The sequence below is a fragment of the Hibiscus syriacus genome, unplaced genomic scaffold, assembly GCF_006381635.1.
Source record: "Hibiscus syriacus cultivar Baekdansim isolate YM2019G1 unplaced genomic scaffold, ASM638163v2 tig00110940_pilon, whole genome shotgun sequence".
Taxonomy (NCBI): Eukaryota; Viridiplantae; Streptophyta; class Magnoliopsida; order Malvales; family Malvaceae; genus Hibiscus; species Hibiscus syriacus.
This window is the reverse complement of record NW_024062923.1, coordinates 826,081-842,051: the sequence shown is the minus strand read 5'-3', so window position 1 is coordinate 842,051 and position 15,971 is coordinate 826,081. Positions and strand designations below refer to the sequence as shown.

Here is a 15,971-nt window from a genome sequence, read left to right as displayed (position 1 = left end):
AGTTACTGATTTAATAGATTTAATATATTCGGGGTTGATGTGCTAATATGGTTGTTAAAACTTAAATGTGTAATTATACTAATTTTTTTAACAATTATGCCAGTTTCTCTATAGATGTTAATGATTGATGACTTGATTGACAACACTCGTATAGGTAAGTGATTTGATTGATAAGATTCAAAGATTAATGGTCAAAATGAAATTCATTCATAGTTAAGTGGTCATAAATGTAGTTTACCCTTATTAATACGGTGATGCAAGGTGTAGTTGACAAAATAAATAAATATCAAAGGCTTATTTGTTATTAAACTTTTTTCACTCTTAATCTATAATTTTATTTTGGACGTATAAGTTTATTTTTATAGTATTATTTATTTGAATAAAATAATGTTATTTGAATGTCTATAAAATATAAGAATGAAATAAAATAAAAATAATTATAAGAATATCAAATCAATCTTGAGAAAAAAAAAGTTTCTCCGTGGTTTGTTCGATCGGATAAATATGTGTTAAAAAGGGTCTACTTTTTGGTAAATGAGTGTGGTAGGTGGGACTTCTTACAATAAGATGGTCTCCTTTAATCTTGATATGGATGTTGGCTGTGTTCTTTGTGAGAGTGGGTTAAAGTCAAGGGACTGTGTCTTCTTTGGTTGCACTTTTTTGTGAAGTCGTTTGGGCAAAAGTGTTGCAAGTTTGTCATTTGCAGCGTGAGGTGAGAGACTGACGTTGAGAACTAAGGTGGGTTGTTAACTGCCTTAGGAACATGTCTTTCATTGCGATCGTTATGGAAATTGCTTAAAGTTCCTTTATTTATCGTGTGTAGAGGGAGTAAATTGATAACTTTACTAATTGATAGAGTAAAATCTGTCAATTTTTTGTATGGAGTTGAATCTTGTATAAGGGGTATTCTTTTGTTGGTTGTAACTTGTAAGCGGTTTTTTTGTTCTCGGGTAAATAAAACTCATATTTATAAAAGAATTTAATTTAACATTTTAATAATAAAATTACATTTTAGAATTTTAATGAATAAATAAATATAAAAAATACGCAATAAAATTTATACTCTACCTTTATTTCAATCTCAAATCATTTTAAATTTAGTTTTTCTTTGATAAATTTATTAATTTTTTTAATCAAATCTAGTTTAACCTATTTGCGGTCGAATTTTTTAAGGTAAAATTTGAGTTCCTTTATTAGTATTTTATGATGTGGAAAGAAGAGAAAACCCAAAAATTAGTCATATCATCATATCGCATCTCAGCTTCTGATTGTCTGATTTCCATTTCTCTCTTTGTTTTTAATGATCAAAACAAAAGCACATTGCTCACTCCAACACTGCCGCTAAATAACAACCCAATTCTTCTATTTCCTCTCCGATCCTTTTATCGGCTACCACCTCCTCGTTCCATTCGATACTCTCCTTCTTTCCATCAGATCTGTACTCACGTGCTCTGAATCTTACACACGCGCTACCATCTTCACTATGGTAGTCAACGGCTTGCCCACGAAGAGAATGAAGAGGAGAGTAACGGCCGATCTCTACGACTTTCTCACCTTCCCTTCATGTGCCTCCGGATCCAGCTTTTCCACGCCTTTTCGGTCCAATGTCAAGTCGTTTCTGACGAAGCACGCGCTCTTGACGCCTCCGTCGTCGCTTTTCCCCATTTGAGTTTGGATTATTAAATTATATATTTACTGAGCGCCTCGTGTCTTTGATGGTGGATTGTGTTATTTCACCATAACACCCATCCTAGTTGTCTTTTAGTGGTAGGCGATCGTAAATAAGAGTTATTTCAGGGGCTGTTGCTCTACACTTATTATTATTACGACAAATTACTCGTTTAGTTAATTTTTTTATTTAAAATTATATATAACATTTAGTTTATATTTCGTTTTGATATTATTTTGTTAAAAACTTAACGATCATAAGGTAATGTCATATCATTATTAAAAAATATATAAAAAAATGTCATGTTAACGGTTTTGTTAATTTTTTTAAAGATATGATACTAAATTTAAACATAAACTAAATGGTTATATATAATTAAAAAAATATATCAAAATGGAACAAAAGTAATAATTTAATTGTTAAACATATAATTTACCTTATTATTTTTATTTACCTTATCCAATTCTTAGGTATCATAAATAATTGAATTTGAGAATAAAACAACTGAAATATGTTTGAGGAGCCATTTTAATTAGAATAAAATTCTTCAATTCTTAGGATAAATGTAGGAATTGGAGAAATTACACGTGTAATTAATCGTGATGAAATCTCTTTCATTTGTTTTTCAGATAATGAACCTACTAAATTGTTATAATTTATGTGGTGCTCTCAGTAAATTGTGCAATACCTAACTAGCCAAGAATATACAGAAATTATAATTTCTTGTATTACAAGTGGATGCAATTATTATTTAGTAATTAAAGGTACCTAGTTTGGTTTGGTTTGGTTTATTCAAAATTAAGATTTTGGTCTCTTTGATGGAGAGGCAGATGTTTATTGGATGGGTTTGTACGGATGATCAAAACTAGGTTAAAATTGAATTTACTTAAATTAACCAATATGCCTGGTTTGTGTTGGAACAGATGACAAAGATTAGTTGTGACTTTTCCTCGTAGTATGACACATCTTGTATGTTACTGTGAATTTCTTATTGTTATAGCGTCATTAACAAATAAATGAAATTCTTAGAGGCAGAAGTTTGGGGAAACTGTTTTTTTGTAGTGTTGTGCTCCCCATGTTTAGGATGGAGTGGTCATCCAGTATGTTCAAAACGCTACCACTTTAAGGCTGATGGTAATTCCATTGGTGGCTACCCTAAATCGTGTGTCCGCTGAGGAGATGTCCTGCATTTTTCGGAATTAAGGTCTACTCCTTTTCTTGTATTTGTTTCTATGGACTGAAATATATGTTTTCCTATGTCCATTTCTTATGTATATGCATGTTATTTCTTCTATTTGTGAACTGAGATTGTTGGAGTTGTCTACTCCCCAACCTAACTTCATAGCTGGCCCGAACTTTGGCTGTGTCATTGCCCACACATGTGAACTCACTTTAATTGCAGGGGTATGATTGTCACATGTTTTCTTAGGTTATCTTGAATTTGTAGGTCATTAAGCGTCTAATTGACAGTGATCATATCCCTTTCAAGATCAACCTTAGAAAAGTGAAATTTTGCATATTTCCTTTAATGAAAAAAATGTATCTCTTAGCTTGCACGGGAAACATTATATGCCTTGCATGTTGTGTTAACTGGCCAAATTGGCTAAGTGGCTATTATATGCCTTTCATGTTGTGCTGGATTTACATGAGTGATCATGCTAATTTATTTACAAAGTTGTTATGTTATTAATAAGATGTAACTTCATGCGTCATTCATCTATGCAGGTGCAAGTCATGCAGCCATGTAATGATTACTGATGATGTTGAGGATTGGGTGTATCAGCAGTTGGAGGACACCAGTCATCTCTTACATGGTGTAGTCCATTCTAATGGTTATGGTCATCTTCTGAGGGTCAATGGCCGGGAAGGGGGTTCAAGGGTTCTTACAGGATGTCATATCATGGACTTTTGGGATCGACTATGTAAAACCCTTGCTGTCAGGTCAGAAATCCTAGTGCTTTGCTGCCTTTGATCTTTACATGTCCAGTAACTGGCTGCTCTTGTCTTGCAAATTGTATTTTTAAATTTTCTTGGTTGTGTGAGGTGGAGATGTCTCTGCTCTTTGTACGTGTCTGAAAATAATGCAATAAATAGGCTGTTTACGTAGGTTTTGTAAAATGCTTATGTCGAGTTCGATGATTTTATTAAATCTAGTCTATGCTCCGCAAATCCTCCCTTCTCGTTACGAACAGTAAATCTTCAGTGGTGGTTTATTGTATTTTTATCTTTGGTTGCTGCGGTAGTTGTAATAAAATTCCTGGCACTCTTTTCCTCTTTCCGCTATTAGGGTTTCACCTTGGTATGAAGGGGTTTTTAATGAGGCGTTTTCTATAAAAAAAATGTGGTATTTGTCATCAATTGCTAAAAAAATATGTCAAGAAATTCTGACATATTTGATTTTCCTTTTGTAAGTTCTTCTTTGGCCAAAAACATTCAAGTAAAATAAAATCGGGCATGTCAATATCTGCTGATATTTTTCTTTATATGTCGTCCTTATGGGCTTTGTTATGAAATTTATTCTTGGATAAAATTATTATTTTTTTCTCTTCATCTTGTTTATGCCGTTGATCTGTTTGTATATTACTTTGGATGCATTTAGCTGCATGATTGGACTTAGTCATAGTATTGAGTTTAGCTTACTATTTCGTATCATCCCATACAAACAGGAAGGTCAGTGTGATGGATGTTTCAAAAAAGTACTGGTTGGAGTACCGGCTACTTCATGCCATTACCAAAGGCTGTCCATGGTATGGGAATTGGGGTTATGAATTTGGTGCTGGTAGTTTTGCCCTGACATTTGATGCCTATAAATCAGCTGTTGAAACTCTTTCTAGCCTTCCGTTATCCATCTTTCTTCCAGAAGAATTGAAACCCAGCACTTGCTTGCAACACATAATCTCCTTTTACCGGTCTGTAACAAAGAATGAGCTTGTAAATACAAGGGACCTCTTTTGTTTTTTGATGAGGTTGATCCATGATGCTCACAAATCTAACTCTAAGGTTGGGGATACTACCTACAAAAAGACATGTACTTCTTCTGGGGTTTTATCATGAAATAGAGCTGAAGTTGTACGGGTTGGAGAGGCCATGTTTAGAGTGCTTCGGGCAGTTTCTGTGTCCAACTGGGTAAGTTGCCGTGCTCCTAGGCAGGGTGGCTCCTCCAGCACTCCTTGATCATTGCGTCATGGAACTTGGTGGGAAACTGCCAGCGGAAGGAATGGTTGTTAATGCAAGACAGAATCCTGATACAGGTGCTCTCGAGTACAGGTATTATTCAATTCCTGAAGAATTTGTCATAAAATTATTATTAATTCATCATCTGCTATAGAATAACATCTCTTACCGTACGCACTGTAATTAGTAGTTTTGACCCTGTACAGACTCGAGGCTCAAAATATATCCATAACCACCACCTCCAATGATTTTTGTGTTGCTAATTGTCCCCCGTCTGAAGAAATCCTTAAGAAGGACCTTAAATTCTTGTATGAATCCATACTCCAACCTCAAACCATGTTGAGCTACGGACCTGATCTGACAAGAAATCTTGCCATCAGCTCAGCTGAGAAGCTCCTCGATTGCCAGAAATTTGTGAAAGATTACGAGCACGAGAAGCCGACAAGTGGGAATGGAGCTGTAGTTTGCCACTCATGCCAGTTGGAGCTTGTAGATCAATCCGAAGAAATTACCCCCGATCCACCTGCAGAACTAGTAGTGTTACCTGTGTAAATGCCACTGTATCAGACCTCAAGACGGAAGCTTCAAAGGCTTTCCAGGTATTATATTTGGCATTCAGAAGATTCCAAGCCGAAGAGCTGCTTGGATAAAGCAGTGTCGAGGATTCCACCCAAGTCAAGTTCTTGCTGGGATCGACAGGATCAGTTCGAGTTCGAGGGAGATGCCTAGGGAAAACCGGGCTTTATAAATTTAGGGTGGAAAGAGGAATGGAGAGGTGGATGGTGGATTGCATCTGTGGAGCTAAGGATGATGACGGAGAAAGGATGTTGGCTTGCGATGCTTGTGGGGTGTGGCAGCACACAAGATGTTCCGGGATTAATGACTCGACTGCGGTGCCTGCAAAGTTCATTTGCTACAGATGCAGATAGACACACTGCAGACGACTCCCAACAATTGGACAGCTAGTTTTGGAAACTCCTCTTTGATGATAAGTTGTGTTTCTCATGGGAGGTCATATGGGTGCCCTAAATCGATGTGTATATTATAGCAACTGCCTTAAAAGGCATGTAGGCAGTTGTTTCTCTGTCCACTTCTTTTGTTTCCTTTTGCATATATTTAATTTAAGCAATGAAAAAAGAAAATGAAATATATTTGTCAAGTTTATTTAATTTAAGCAATGAAAAACGAAAAATATGTATATAAGCAAGAGATTCTTTTAATGCAGGAGATTTGCCAGAATAACAATTGTAGAGCATATTATTTATGCCATTTCATCTTCTGATCGTGTATCTGTCTATGTACATCTGTACTGAATATAACATATTGTTGTGTTTAATTATATCATAAAAATTATAATGAAAGAAAATTTATTTTAAATTGAACACATATTTCAACCACTCTCTAATAAATATAAAAGAGAAAACAAAATAAAAAAACCAGAAATCAATCCAACGTTATATTAGTGTAATGAACTTGTTATTCTTTATTCCCAGTTGAATGCTACTGAGTTGGAGAGGTGGTTGAGGGAGACACTGCATAAACAATGCGGACACGGTGTTTTAGAAGAACATAAAAGGCCAACTAAACGCTTTCCTCAAATTAAATTATAAAAGTCCAGCATGCCTCCCTTGTGCACCACAGAACATTAATATAAGGTTAATGAGTTGTTTTGGTTGTGGAGAGGAGACAGTACATGAACATTTTCGCCATAATCATGTAGATCTAAATCAACTCCACCTTACTTGTATTTGGTATTTCAACAGGATGAGATTCCTCTTGTCTCCCCCTCAAAGTTGTGATATGTATATTCAGCAGATGATGATGACAGGACAGCAAATAGCTAGACTGAGTTGAAACAAGGAAATGGCTACCTCTCCTTTGAATGTCCAGCCTTCTTTCCATTCTCGCTCTAACAGTTCGCCTTCAATGCAAAACTCCATTGCTTCAAATATCGATGAAAATCTGAGCCGACTAAGGGAATCTCAGTTGGCCTCTACATTGTCGTCATCGATAGGACATCAGCTCGACTGTCTTGAAGATTTGTATGACTCTGTTGATATGTTGCTTCAATTGCCCCTTTCTCAACAAGCTCTAGCTCAAGAGAATCAACGGAAATTGGCTGAACAACTTTTGGATGGATCTCTCATGCTCCTTGATGTATGTGAAACCGCTAAAGATGCCTTGTTGCAAACAAAGGAATGCACACAAGAACTTGGATCGATTTTGCGCCGAAGATGAGGAGTTGAAGGGCTTGCTAATGAGCTTAGGAAACACTTAACCTCAAGGCCTTGAAGAACTTGAAGCATATGGAGAATAAACTTGGCAGCTCTTCCTTCAACAAGGATGGTAAGAGCAGAGCCGTGATTAACACCTTAAAACAAGTAGAAGCAGTAACTGTCAGCGTGCTAGAGTCCTTGTTGTCCTTTATTTCAGGGCCAGAGCCTCAATTGAAATCAAGCCGATGGTCACTAGTTTCCAAGTTCATGAACCAGAAAAGTGTCATGTGCGAGGAAGAAGAACAAAAGGCAAATGAAATTGTGAATGCTGAAGCTACATTGCGTTCCTTGATTAAATCAGGAAACATGAAGCATGTTGGGAATGTTCAAAATGTGCTCCAAAACTCAGAGATGTGCATCCAAGATCTCGATGAAGGTCTTGAAAGCTTCTTCAGGAGGTTGATCAAAGCTAGAGTCACTGTTCTCAACAGCCTCAACTGTTGAAATCTTTTGCCTTCTAATTGTACATAAAAGTATAATTTACATGTACACAATTTTTAGAACAAAAAAAATTACAGTCTTATTTCCACATATTCTCTCTTTTTCTTACCTTTCATAGTTTTTATTATTGATGGTTTAGCATGATAAATCTTAAATTATTTAATTTTATATTATATCAGATTTTAATAACGGTTCTATCAAATAATGCTTACAGCTTAATAATCCTGCATTGATCATAATTAAAATCCAGCCATTTTGTTTCTGTAAGTTGGCAAAATATATAGAAGTTGAGCGTGCCTGCCTCCTGCATGGCAAGAAATTCAGGACATTATTAAAGAACTCAAATGATTAAACAATAATAACTGCATAAAGTAGTTTCAGATGCGGACCCATTGTTTCCAAATAATTGAGGCTAACATTATAAAACTAGCCACTGTCTGTGGAAGCAATTTTAAAACCACCCGTGCATAGTTCATTATATAGAATTGTTATTGATGACTAGAACCGTGTTATGCATGATATTGTTTGTGGTAATACATTTGTAGACAAAATTGACACTTATGATGTTCTTATCGATAAAGAATAAATCTAAGCTTAAACACAAGACTTCAATTCGGTTGACAATCATTATAAAAGAACACCTCTCCTTTCAATGCAATTGTTTTGTTTCTTCTCCTTTTGTTCCACGTGTACTTTCGTCGTTCGGTATCTTAATGAAACGAATAACTAAATAATAACAGTCTCACGTTAACATTAAAGTTCCAAATCTAGGATAACTTCTTGTTGTAGTCATCTGCAAGTTTCTTGTTTACATAGTTTTATCCGCTGGCTTTAGTCCACAAGACAAAGTTTAGTACACCATGTGGTTTAGTCAAGTTTGTTGAATATATGGTTCAGTTTTCTTTCTTTTCAAGTTACAGCATCAACGCATGAATTCCATACTAATAAGGACATGACAAATTTCACTCTTGGAATTCCCTGTTGTTGTTGACTAACATCGAAACAATTTGGAACCAAGTTGTAAACTTAGATTCCAGTACTCGAAATTACATGCTTCAGCTTTGAAATTACCAACACAAGGCCGGCATAGCTTGGAGTTATTCTTCCTCCTGTATAATTTACAGACTAATGTCCTTCTCCTCATTAGTACTAGCAATCATACACGAATCGACTCATTTTTTCCCCTCTTTTCTCTTAAGATTTTCATCCGCAACACGCATGGAAGCCAGCATGATTACCTCAAAGAAGCTTATCAGAACGACAAGCAAGTGGCAGAGGGTAGCAGACATTGGAAGTAAAAGAATTGCAGCAGCAAGGACTAATAAAAATAGAGCTGCTGCAGATCATTCTAATAAGCCATCAGTAGTTGATAAAGGATGCTTTGTTGTCTACACAGCGGATAAGAGACGATTCGTGATCCCGTTGGCGTTTCTCAGCAGCTGCATTTTCAGTGAACTCTTCAAGATGTCTGAAGAGGAGTTTGGATTGCCCAGTGATGGGCCTATAACATTGCCATGTGATTCGGTGCTCATGAAATACATCGTCTCCCTTGTGAAACGAGGATTGGCTCAGGATATGGAGAGAGCAGTGCTCAATTCCATTACTGCCTATCGTTGTACATCTTCAGATACTTGAATCAAGTACATGCAGATCAACAGTCAATTGTTTGTGGATTATAATTAAATTGGCTCTGAATCGTGAAAATGATTATGCCATACAAAAACTTCTCTTTCTAGCTGTAAATTATTCAAATGTATCATGGTGTATTAACAAAAGATTGTTCCTTGGGAAATGATTTTGAGCAAGATATGGGTAATGAGTTGTTTTGATGGCGGAGAGTAGACCGAACACGAACTTTTTGCAACAATCATGTAGATCTAAATCAAGTCCACGTTATATTTAAAGAGGATGAGATTCCTCCTGTCTGCCCTCAAGCTGTGATATATATATGTTCAGCAGATGGTAATGGGAAGACAGCAAATAGCTAGAGTGACTTGAAAAACAATTGAAAGGCCTTCTTTCTTCTAAAACAAACCAAATGGCTACCTCTCATTTGAATGTCCAACCTTCTTTCCATGCTCGTTCTAACAGCTTGCCTTCAAGGAAACACCCCATCACTTCACAAATCGATGAAAATCTGAACCGACTAAGGGTATCTCAGTCGGCCTCCACATCGTCATCAGTAGTACATCAGCTCAACTGTCTTCAAGATTTGTATGACTCTGTTGATATGTTTCTTCAATTGCCTCTCTCTCAACAAGCTCTAGCTCAAGAGGAGCAAAGGAAATTGGTCGAACAACTTTTGGATGGATCTCTTAGGCTCCTGGATGTATGTGGAACTGCTAAAGATGCCTTGTTGCAAACAAAGGAATGCACACGAGAACTTCAATCGATTTTGCGTCGAAGACGTGGTGTCGAAGGGATTGCTAACGAGATTAGGAAATACTTAACCTCTAGGAAGGCAGCAAGAAAGGAAATCTGCCAAGGCCTTAAAGAACTTGAAGCATATGGAGAACAAACCTAGCAGCTCTTCCTTCAGCAATGATGACGAGACCGCAGCCGTGATTAGCACCTTAAAACAAGTGGAAGCAGTAACCATCAGAGTGTTAGAATCCTTGTTGTCCTTCATTTCAGGTCCAAAGGCTGAATTGAAATCGAGCTGATGGTCCCTAGTTTCAAAGTTCATGCACCAGAAAAGAGTAACGTGCGAGGAAGAACAAAAAACAAATGAAATCACGAAATCCGAAGCTACATTGTGTTCTTTGATTAAATCAGGAAACATGAAACATATTGAGAATGTGCAAAATAAGCTCCAAAAATCAGAGATGTGCATCGAAGATCTCGATGAAGGTCTTTGATGAGTGTTCAGAATAGTTAATTTTTGTTCGTTATTTCTTCGATTTTGTGGAATTATTGTTGTTGATTTGGTTGTGTTATGTCTATTTTCGTGCATGTCATTACTTTCCAGAATTTGTGACAAAACAGGCTAATTCTGCATTTTTTATTATTATTTGGTCACGCTGGAGATATGGCACGACTCTGGGCAAGACGCGGTCTGACGTGACAGTTTCTAGAAGGTCCAGTCAGCGGCGGTTTCTAGAAGACTTCATCCGCACGCCTTCTGGAAGATTGACGAGTAGAGTTGCATTAGGAGATAATTTAAGTTTGAATTTAAATTTAAAAACAATTATCTTTTGTATTATTTTATTATTTTCTTTGTTTATCCTTTAGGCTTTGAGAGGCTATAAATACCCACTTGGGGTAAGCCTAAACTCATCATTCAAATTACATTTTTCTTTTCTCTCTAGTTTTCTTTTTTTACTTTTCAAGTTTTTCCATTTTTTCTTTTATTTTCAAGTTTTGTTTTCAAAATACTAAGTATGACTTTTGTCATGCTTAGTTAAACTTTTCAAAAGCCGAGAGCTGTCGCGATGATTCAATTCCAACGGGAGAATTGAAACGATCTCTTAATATCTTCGGAATATCTCACTCAATCTCTGTACTTATTTTTTAAAATCAAAACAGTTTTCAAAATCAAAGATTGACTTTGGTCAAGAGGTTGTTGCGATTAAACGTGTGAGAGGAAGATTCAGCTTATAGAAAGCAATTCGACTTCCTGGGAACACAATTGGCGAGATAGCTTCGCCAAGAGGGAATTGAGATCGGAATTGACGGTTATCGAAGCAACAATCTGAGTCGGTCGCCACGAACTTAAACGGTAATTGATCTACGACAATTGATGTTGATAGAATCAATTCCCGAAGCCGGAATCAAAGATCGCCTTGGGTATTCGGTATACAAGATAGAGTCACGAGGATAACCCTTGTAGACAAAGTAACCGATGTGAATCCCGAAGAGAAAATCTTATTCGATGATTTAAAGGAAATTGAATCAAAGCGAAGCTTGAGGTGATTTTTACCGTATTTATTCACAATATTCATCATCTTATTTTTACTTTAATTGCTTTAATTTATTTAATCGTTTTTACTATTTAAATCTCATATTACAAACCCCTCATTTTACTATTTTTCGACTGGTTAAAAACCATTCAAACATAAATTTGTGATTTTCTAAGTCCTTGAGGATTCGACCCTTATTTCTCTATACTACATATTTCCTTATTTATTAATTGAGAAAAAGGAATTTGTTTTGACACCGAAACGACAGTTGTCAAATTGGTGTCGTTGCCGGGGACTTCGCCAAAGTTACTAATTTTTATTTGCTTTTGATTTATGACCAGGACTAATCCGGGCACATTAGTGGAGTACGACCCGTAGATCGAAGCTAAAGCTAGGAGACTCCACGCACAGACACTTCGGGAAAGAAAGAGACAACAAACAAACCTAGAAGAAGAATCAAATTCAGGTAATACAAATCCGATGGCCGAACTTACTATTCGGGAGTTAGCCGCGGTACCCACTGAACAAGGACCTATGTGCATTGATTTTCCCCAAGGTGAAACTCCATACCAGTTGAAAACTGGCCTTATTCATCTCCTCCCTACATTCTGTGGATTGCCAAACGAGGATCCACACAAACATCTCAAGGAATTTCACATGGTCTGCTCTAGCATGAGACCACAAGGAGTAACCGAGGACCAAATAAAACTTAGAGTTTTTCCTTTTTCCTTAGCCGGTTCGGCTAAAGAGTGGTTATTTTATCTTCCTCCTAATTCTGTTACTACATGGGCTCAAATGACTCGTCTTTTTTTTACAGGTTTTTCCCTGCGGCAAAAGTAAGTGAATTAGGAAGGAGAATACTTGGAATCAAGCAGCTTGATGGAGAGTCACTTTACGACTACAGGGAGCGGTTTAAGAAGTTATGTTCTAGTTACCCACAACATGGGTTAACCGAACAAACACTCCTTCAATACTTTTATGAAGGATTATCTCCCCTGGAAATGAAGATGATCGATGCTGCCAGCGGTGGAGCCTTGGTGAATATGACTCCTACTAAGGCTAGAGACTTAATATTGATGATGACCACAAATTCCCAACAGTTCCGCACAAATAATGAACCTTCTCGAAGGGTTCATGAGATACGTTCATCTTCCTTGGAAAATAAAATAGATAAGTTAACTGAAGTTATAAACCCTCTTGTTGTAGGAAAGACATGACAAAATCGATTATGTGGAATATGTGCATTATCTGATCATCCGATAGACGGTTGTCCACTAATTCAAGATGATGCAGCAGCTCAAGTCAATGTAGTCGAAAAATTTTCGACATATAACCCAGGATGAAGGGATCATCCGAATTTTAGTTATGCTCAAATCTCAAGAACAAATCAAAGCTATCAATCGAGACCACCTCCACCACAACAACAGTCGCAGAAGACATCACTAGAATCAATTGTCGAGAGGTTAGCGCTTTCGCAGGAAAAGTTTCAGAATCGCACCGAAGCCCACCTACAAGAGTTAGACAAGCAGATGAGCCAACTAGCTCAAACCGTAAGCAGCATGGAATCACAAGGTAAACTCTCATCTCAAACTAAAGTAAACCCGAGGGAAAACGTCAGTGCCATCACTCTTCGGAGTGGTACAGTAGTGGCGCCACCTATTCCATCAGACCAAGCAGTCCAAAAAGAGAAGAAGACTGATGACGCATGATCCTAGAAAGAGAATGATGAAGAACAAATGGACGATCCGACGCCATCTCCATATGACGTGTCACCATATTTTTCATCGAGGTTAGTCAAAAAGGATAAAAAGCCGAGGAAAATGAAATATTAGACGTACTTCGGAAGGTGGAAGTTAATATACCTCTCCTTGAGGTTATCCAGAAAGTTCCAAGGTATTTCCAGTTTTTGAAGGATCTCTGTATGACTAAAAGGAAGCTTACCGGTGTAACACCCCCAACCCGTATCCGACCAGGATACGAGTCCGAAGTGTCACATTGACTTTTCAAAAATTTATTCGTATAAAATAGTGAGTAATTTAAAAACTTTTATAACATTTAAATTATTCAAAACATTTACAAAATTATTCAGAGCTTATACAATATATTCTTTTGATTACATGCCAACTAGAACTTTATATACAAAAGTACATATTATTCACCTCTCTTCTGATCAGACATTCGGTAAGGAGAACTGACTTGTCTTGTTCCTCTTTACTTTTCTTTTCGCTTTCCAAACCTACGTGCGAAACAATCACATGTTAAGTCGATGACTTAGTGAGGCATATAAAACATATAATATTTCATATAACATAAAGCATATATAAACATATACCATCATTATCATAATCTCTATCATTATCATTAAGAAACACACATAACATCATATGGTTAATGTAACACATTTCAAACCACTTACCTTTGATAACCATTTATAAACCCATCGTATACATATCACATTCAGTATGCTTGTTTAATCACTTTATTATCCCATGTACACTAGTGAGAACTTAAGGTATGTGAGTACATTGAGGTTGTGCACACATATGCTGTCACCACAGCTCAATCAATGTCCCGAAGGACCAGTCCATAGATTCTGAAGAACCTAGGTAATCAGTCCATATGTCCCGAAGAACATAGGTAAACAATCCATATGTCCCGAAGAACATAGGTAAACAATCTATATGTCCCAAAGAACATAGGTAAACAGTCCATATGTCCCGAAGAACATAGGTAAACAGTCCATATGTCCCGAAGAACATAGGTAAACCCTCGACCCTTGGCATGCCAACTATACCCTAGCTCTCATATCACATAACATGGGCATTATCATTTAACAATTCACATTACTTGTCATTTCTCTTCTGTCACATACCACATGTATGTGTAACCATGTATTCCATATCATATCACATGTTCATATAAGCTCATAGCTTCTTTCACATATACATGTAATCACTTAGTCTATTTTCATGTAATTCTTTTCACTTCTCATAAGATTTTATATTCATATCTCACTTAGCTCATATCGCCTTGCATTGTTTCATATAAACATAGATGTCATATCTTGTTCGCATATATTTTCTATATAACTCATATATCTCATAGTTCTTTCACATAGCTCACTATCATATTTTCATATCATATATCTTATAATAGATTCTTATATCATCATTTGTTTCCTTTCTACCTATTCATAATCACATAACATATACAAAGCATATCATTATCTTTAGTCATGCATACATACAATCAATGTAATACAGATAATCACATATAATTATAACAACACATAATCATGTCCATGACTTCATGCATATTACTCTAGGAAATAAACTCATCGCAAGTCTTATTTCCATTAAACACTACATATCACTAGTATGCACTCACCTTGGCCTCACTAGTCAATTCCAATCTTTTATCTTTCCCTTGATCGATCTTACTTGCCAAATGTTCAGAAATTGCTTTACGCGCAGAATCTACATAAATGTACATTTTGAGGCAATCATTAGATACCTACACCTTGTAATTGGATACTAGCAACTTAAACGAACTTATTAAACCAATATTCACATTTTTCCTTTAGGGGGAATCGGTTCCCTACTAAGGGGGTATCGATTCCCTCATGACATTCTGGAAATTTTTGTTCGTTTGAAGGGGTATCGGTTCCCCTTGAATGGGTACCGATTCCCCTTGCCCAGAAATCATATTTTTAGCTCGAAAATCACTTCATTTTCAGCTCAACACTTCATACTTCACTCCCTTTAATATTCCTAATTTTCGTACACATACTTAAACTCATTTCTACTCCATAATCACTTATTTAAACTCAAAATTCTATCATTTACATGGCATTCAAGAATCACACTAAATTTCCAACATGTTCTAAAACCCATTCTATCACTTCATATCTCTTAATTTAACCCTTGACAAGTCAAATTAAACTTCAAAATATATTAACTCCTTCTATTTCAAAAATTCACTTAAAAACTCATTTTTCTTAATTTCTCATAACTTGCTAATCTTTGAGTTTTAAGCCACCTAAAGCTTTCCTTAATCTTTCTTAACATCCCAAGAATCAAAACAAGCTTTAAAACGAAAGAATTAACCAACTGAAGACCCACTTACCTTATACAAGGCTTCACGGTGGAGAGGAGGAAGAAGAAGACTGAAGAATACTCTGGAGAAATTATCTCATTTCCCACGTTTTTATATCCCTTAAAAGAGAATAAAAAAATCTTCTCTTAGAAAAGACCATAATACCCTTCTTATTTCCAAACTTTACCATTAAATCCAACATCAACTTTCTTCAATTAAATCCATGAACTATTAACTTATTTCGAAATCGAGCACATAGTTTTTAAAATTTGAAATTTAGTCACTGACCCTGATTTAGGATGTTACAAATCTCCCCTCCTTAAAAGAAAATTCGTCCTCGAATTTTCACTGCACACATTGATAAGAACAAGTCTGCTAATGTTCTCATGTTGTTTCCTTTACTTAATCTTTCTTTCC

At 36.2% G+C, this 15,971-nt stretch overlaps 4 protein-coding genes and 1 pseudogene across 4 annotated transcripts; all 5 read left to right on the top strand.

The window, feature by feature from the left end:
• The first annotated feature begins 2,663 nt into the window (after nt 1–2,663).
• LOC120147718 lies at nt 2,664–5,958 on the top strand (annotated as a pseudogene).
• A 748-nt stretch (nt 5,959–6,706) lies between these two features.
• On the top strand, nt 6,707–7,081 carry LOC120147477. The gene has a single exon (XM_039160850.1). The coding sequence runs from the start codon at nt 6,707–6,709 to the stop codon at nt 7,079–7,081; it is 375 nt and encodes a 124-aa protein (XP_039016781.1).
• Nucleotides 7,082–7,149: 68 nt separating this feature from the next.
• Nucleotides 7,150–7,563, top strand: LOC120147475. Its single transcript, XM_039160848.1, has one exon. It carries the CDS (start codon nt 7,150–7,152, stop codon nt 7,561–7,563), a length of 414 nt encoding a protein of 137 aa, XP_039016779.1.
• Nucleotides 7,564–8,763: 1,200 nt separating this feature from the next.
• Nucleotides 8,764–9,266, top strand: LOC120147607 (auxin-responsive protein SAUR68-like). The gene has a single exon (XM_039160937.1). The coding sequence runs from the start codon at nt 8,779–8,781 to the stop codon at nt 9,193–9,195; it is 417 nt and encodes a 138-aa protein (XP_039016868.1). The 5' UTR covers nt 8,764–8,778; the 3' UTR covers nt 9,196–9,266.
• Nucleotides 9,267–9,598: 332 nt separating this feature from the next.
• LOC120147474 lies at nt 9,599–10,084 on the top strand. The gene has a single exon (XM_039160847.1). The coding sequence runs from the start codon at nt 9,599–9,601 to the stop codon at nt 10,082–10,084; it is 486 nt and encodes a 161-aa protein (XP_039016778.1).
• Nucleotides 10,085–15,971: the final 5,887 nt, after the last annotated feature.

What these genes read in the sequence shown, in the direction of transcription:
- LOC120147607 (XM_039160937.1), top strand. Translation starts at nt 8,779, where the DNA reads ATGGAAGCCAGCATGATTACCTCAAAGAAGCTTATCAGAACGACAAGC.
- LOC120147477 (XM_039160850.1), top strand. Translation starts at nt 6,707, where the DNA reads ATGGCTACCTCTCCTTTGAATGTCCAGCCTTCTTTCCATTCTCGCTCT.
- LOC120147475 (XM_039160848.1), top strand. Translation starts at nt 7,150, where the DNA reads ATGGAGAATAAACTTGGCAGCTCTTCCTTCAACAAGGATGGTAAGAGC.
- LOC120147474 (XM_039160847.1), top strand. Translation starts at nt 9,599, where the DNA reads ATGGCTACCTCTCATTTGAATGTCCAACCTTCTTTCCATGCTCGTTCT.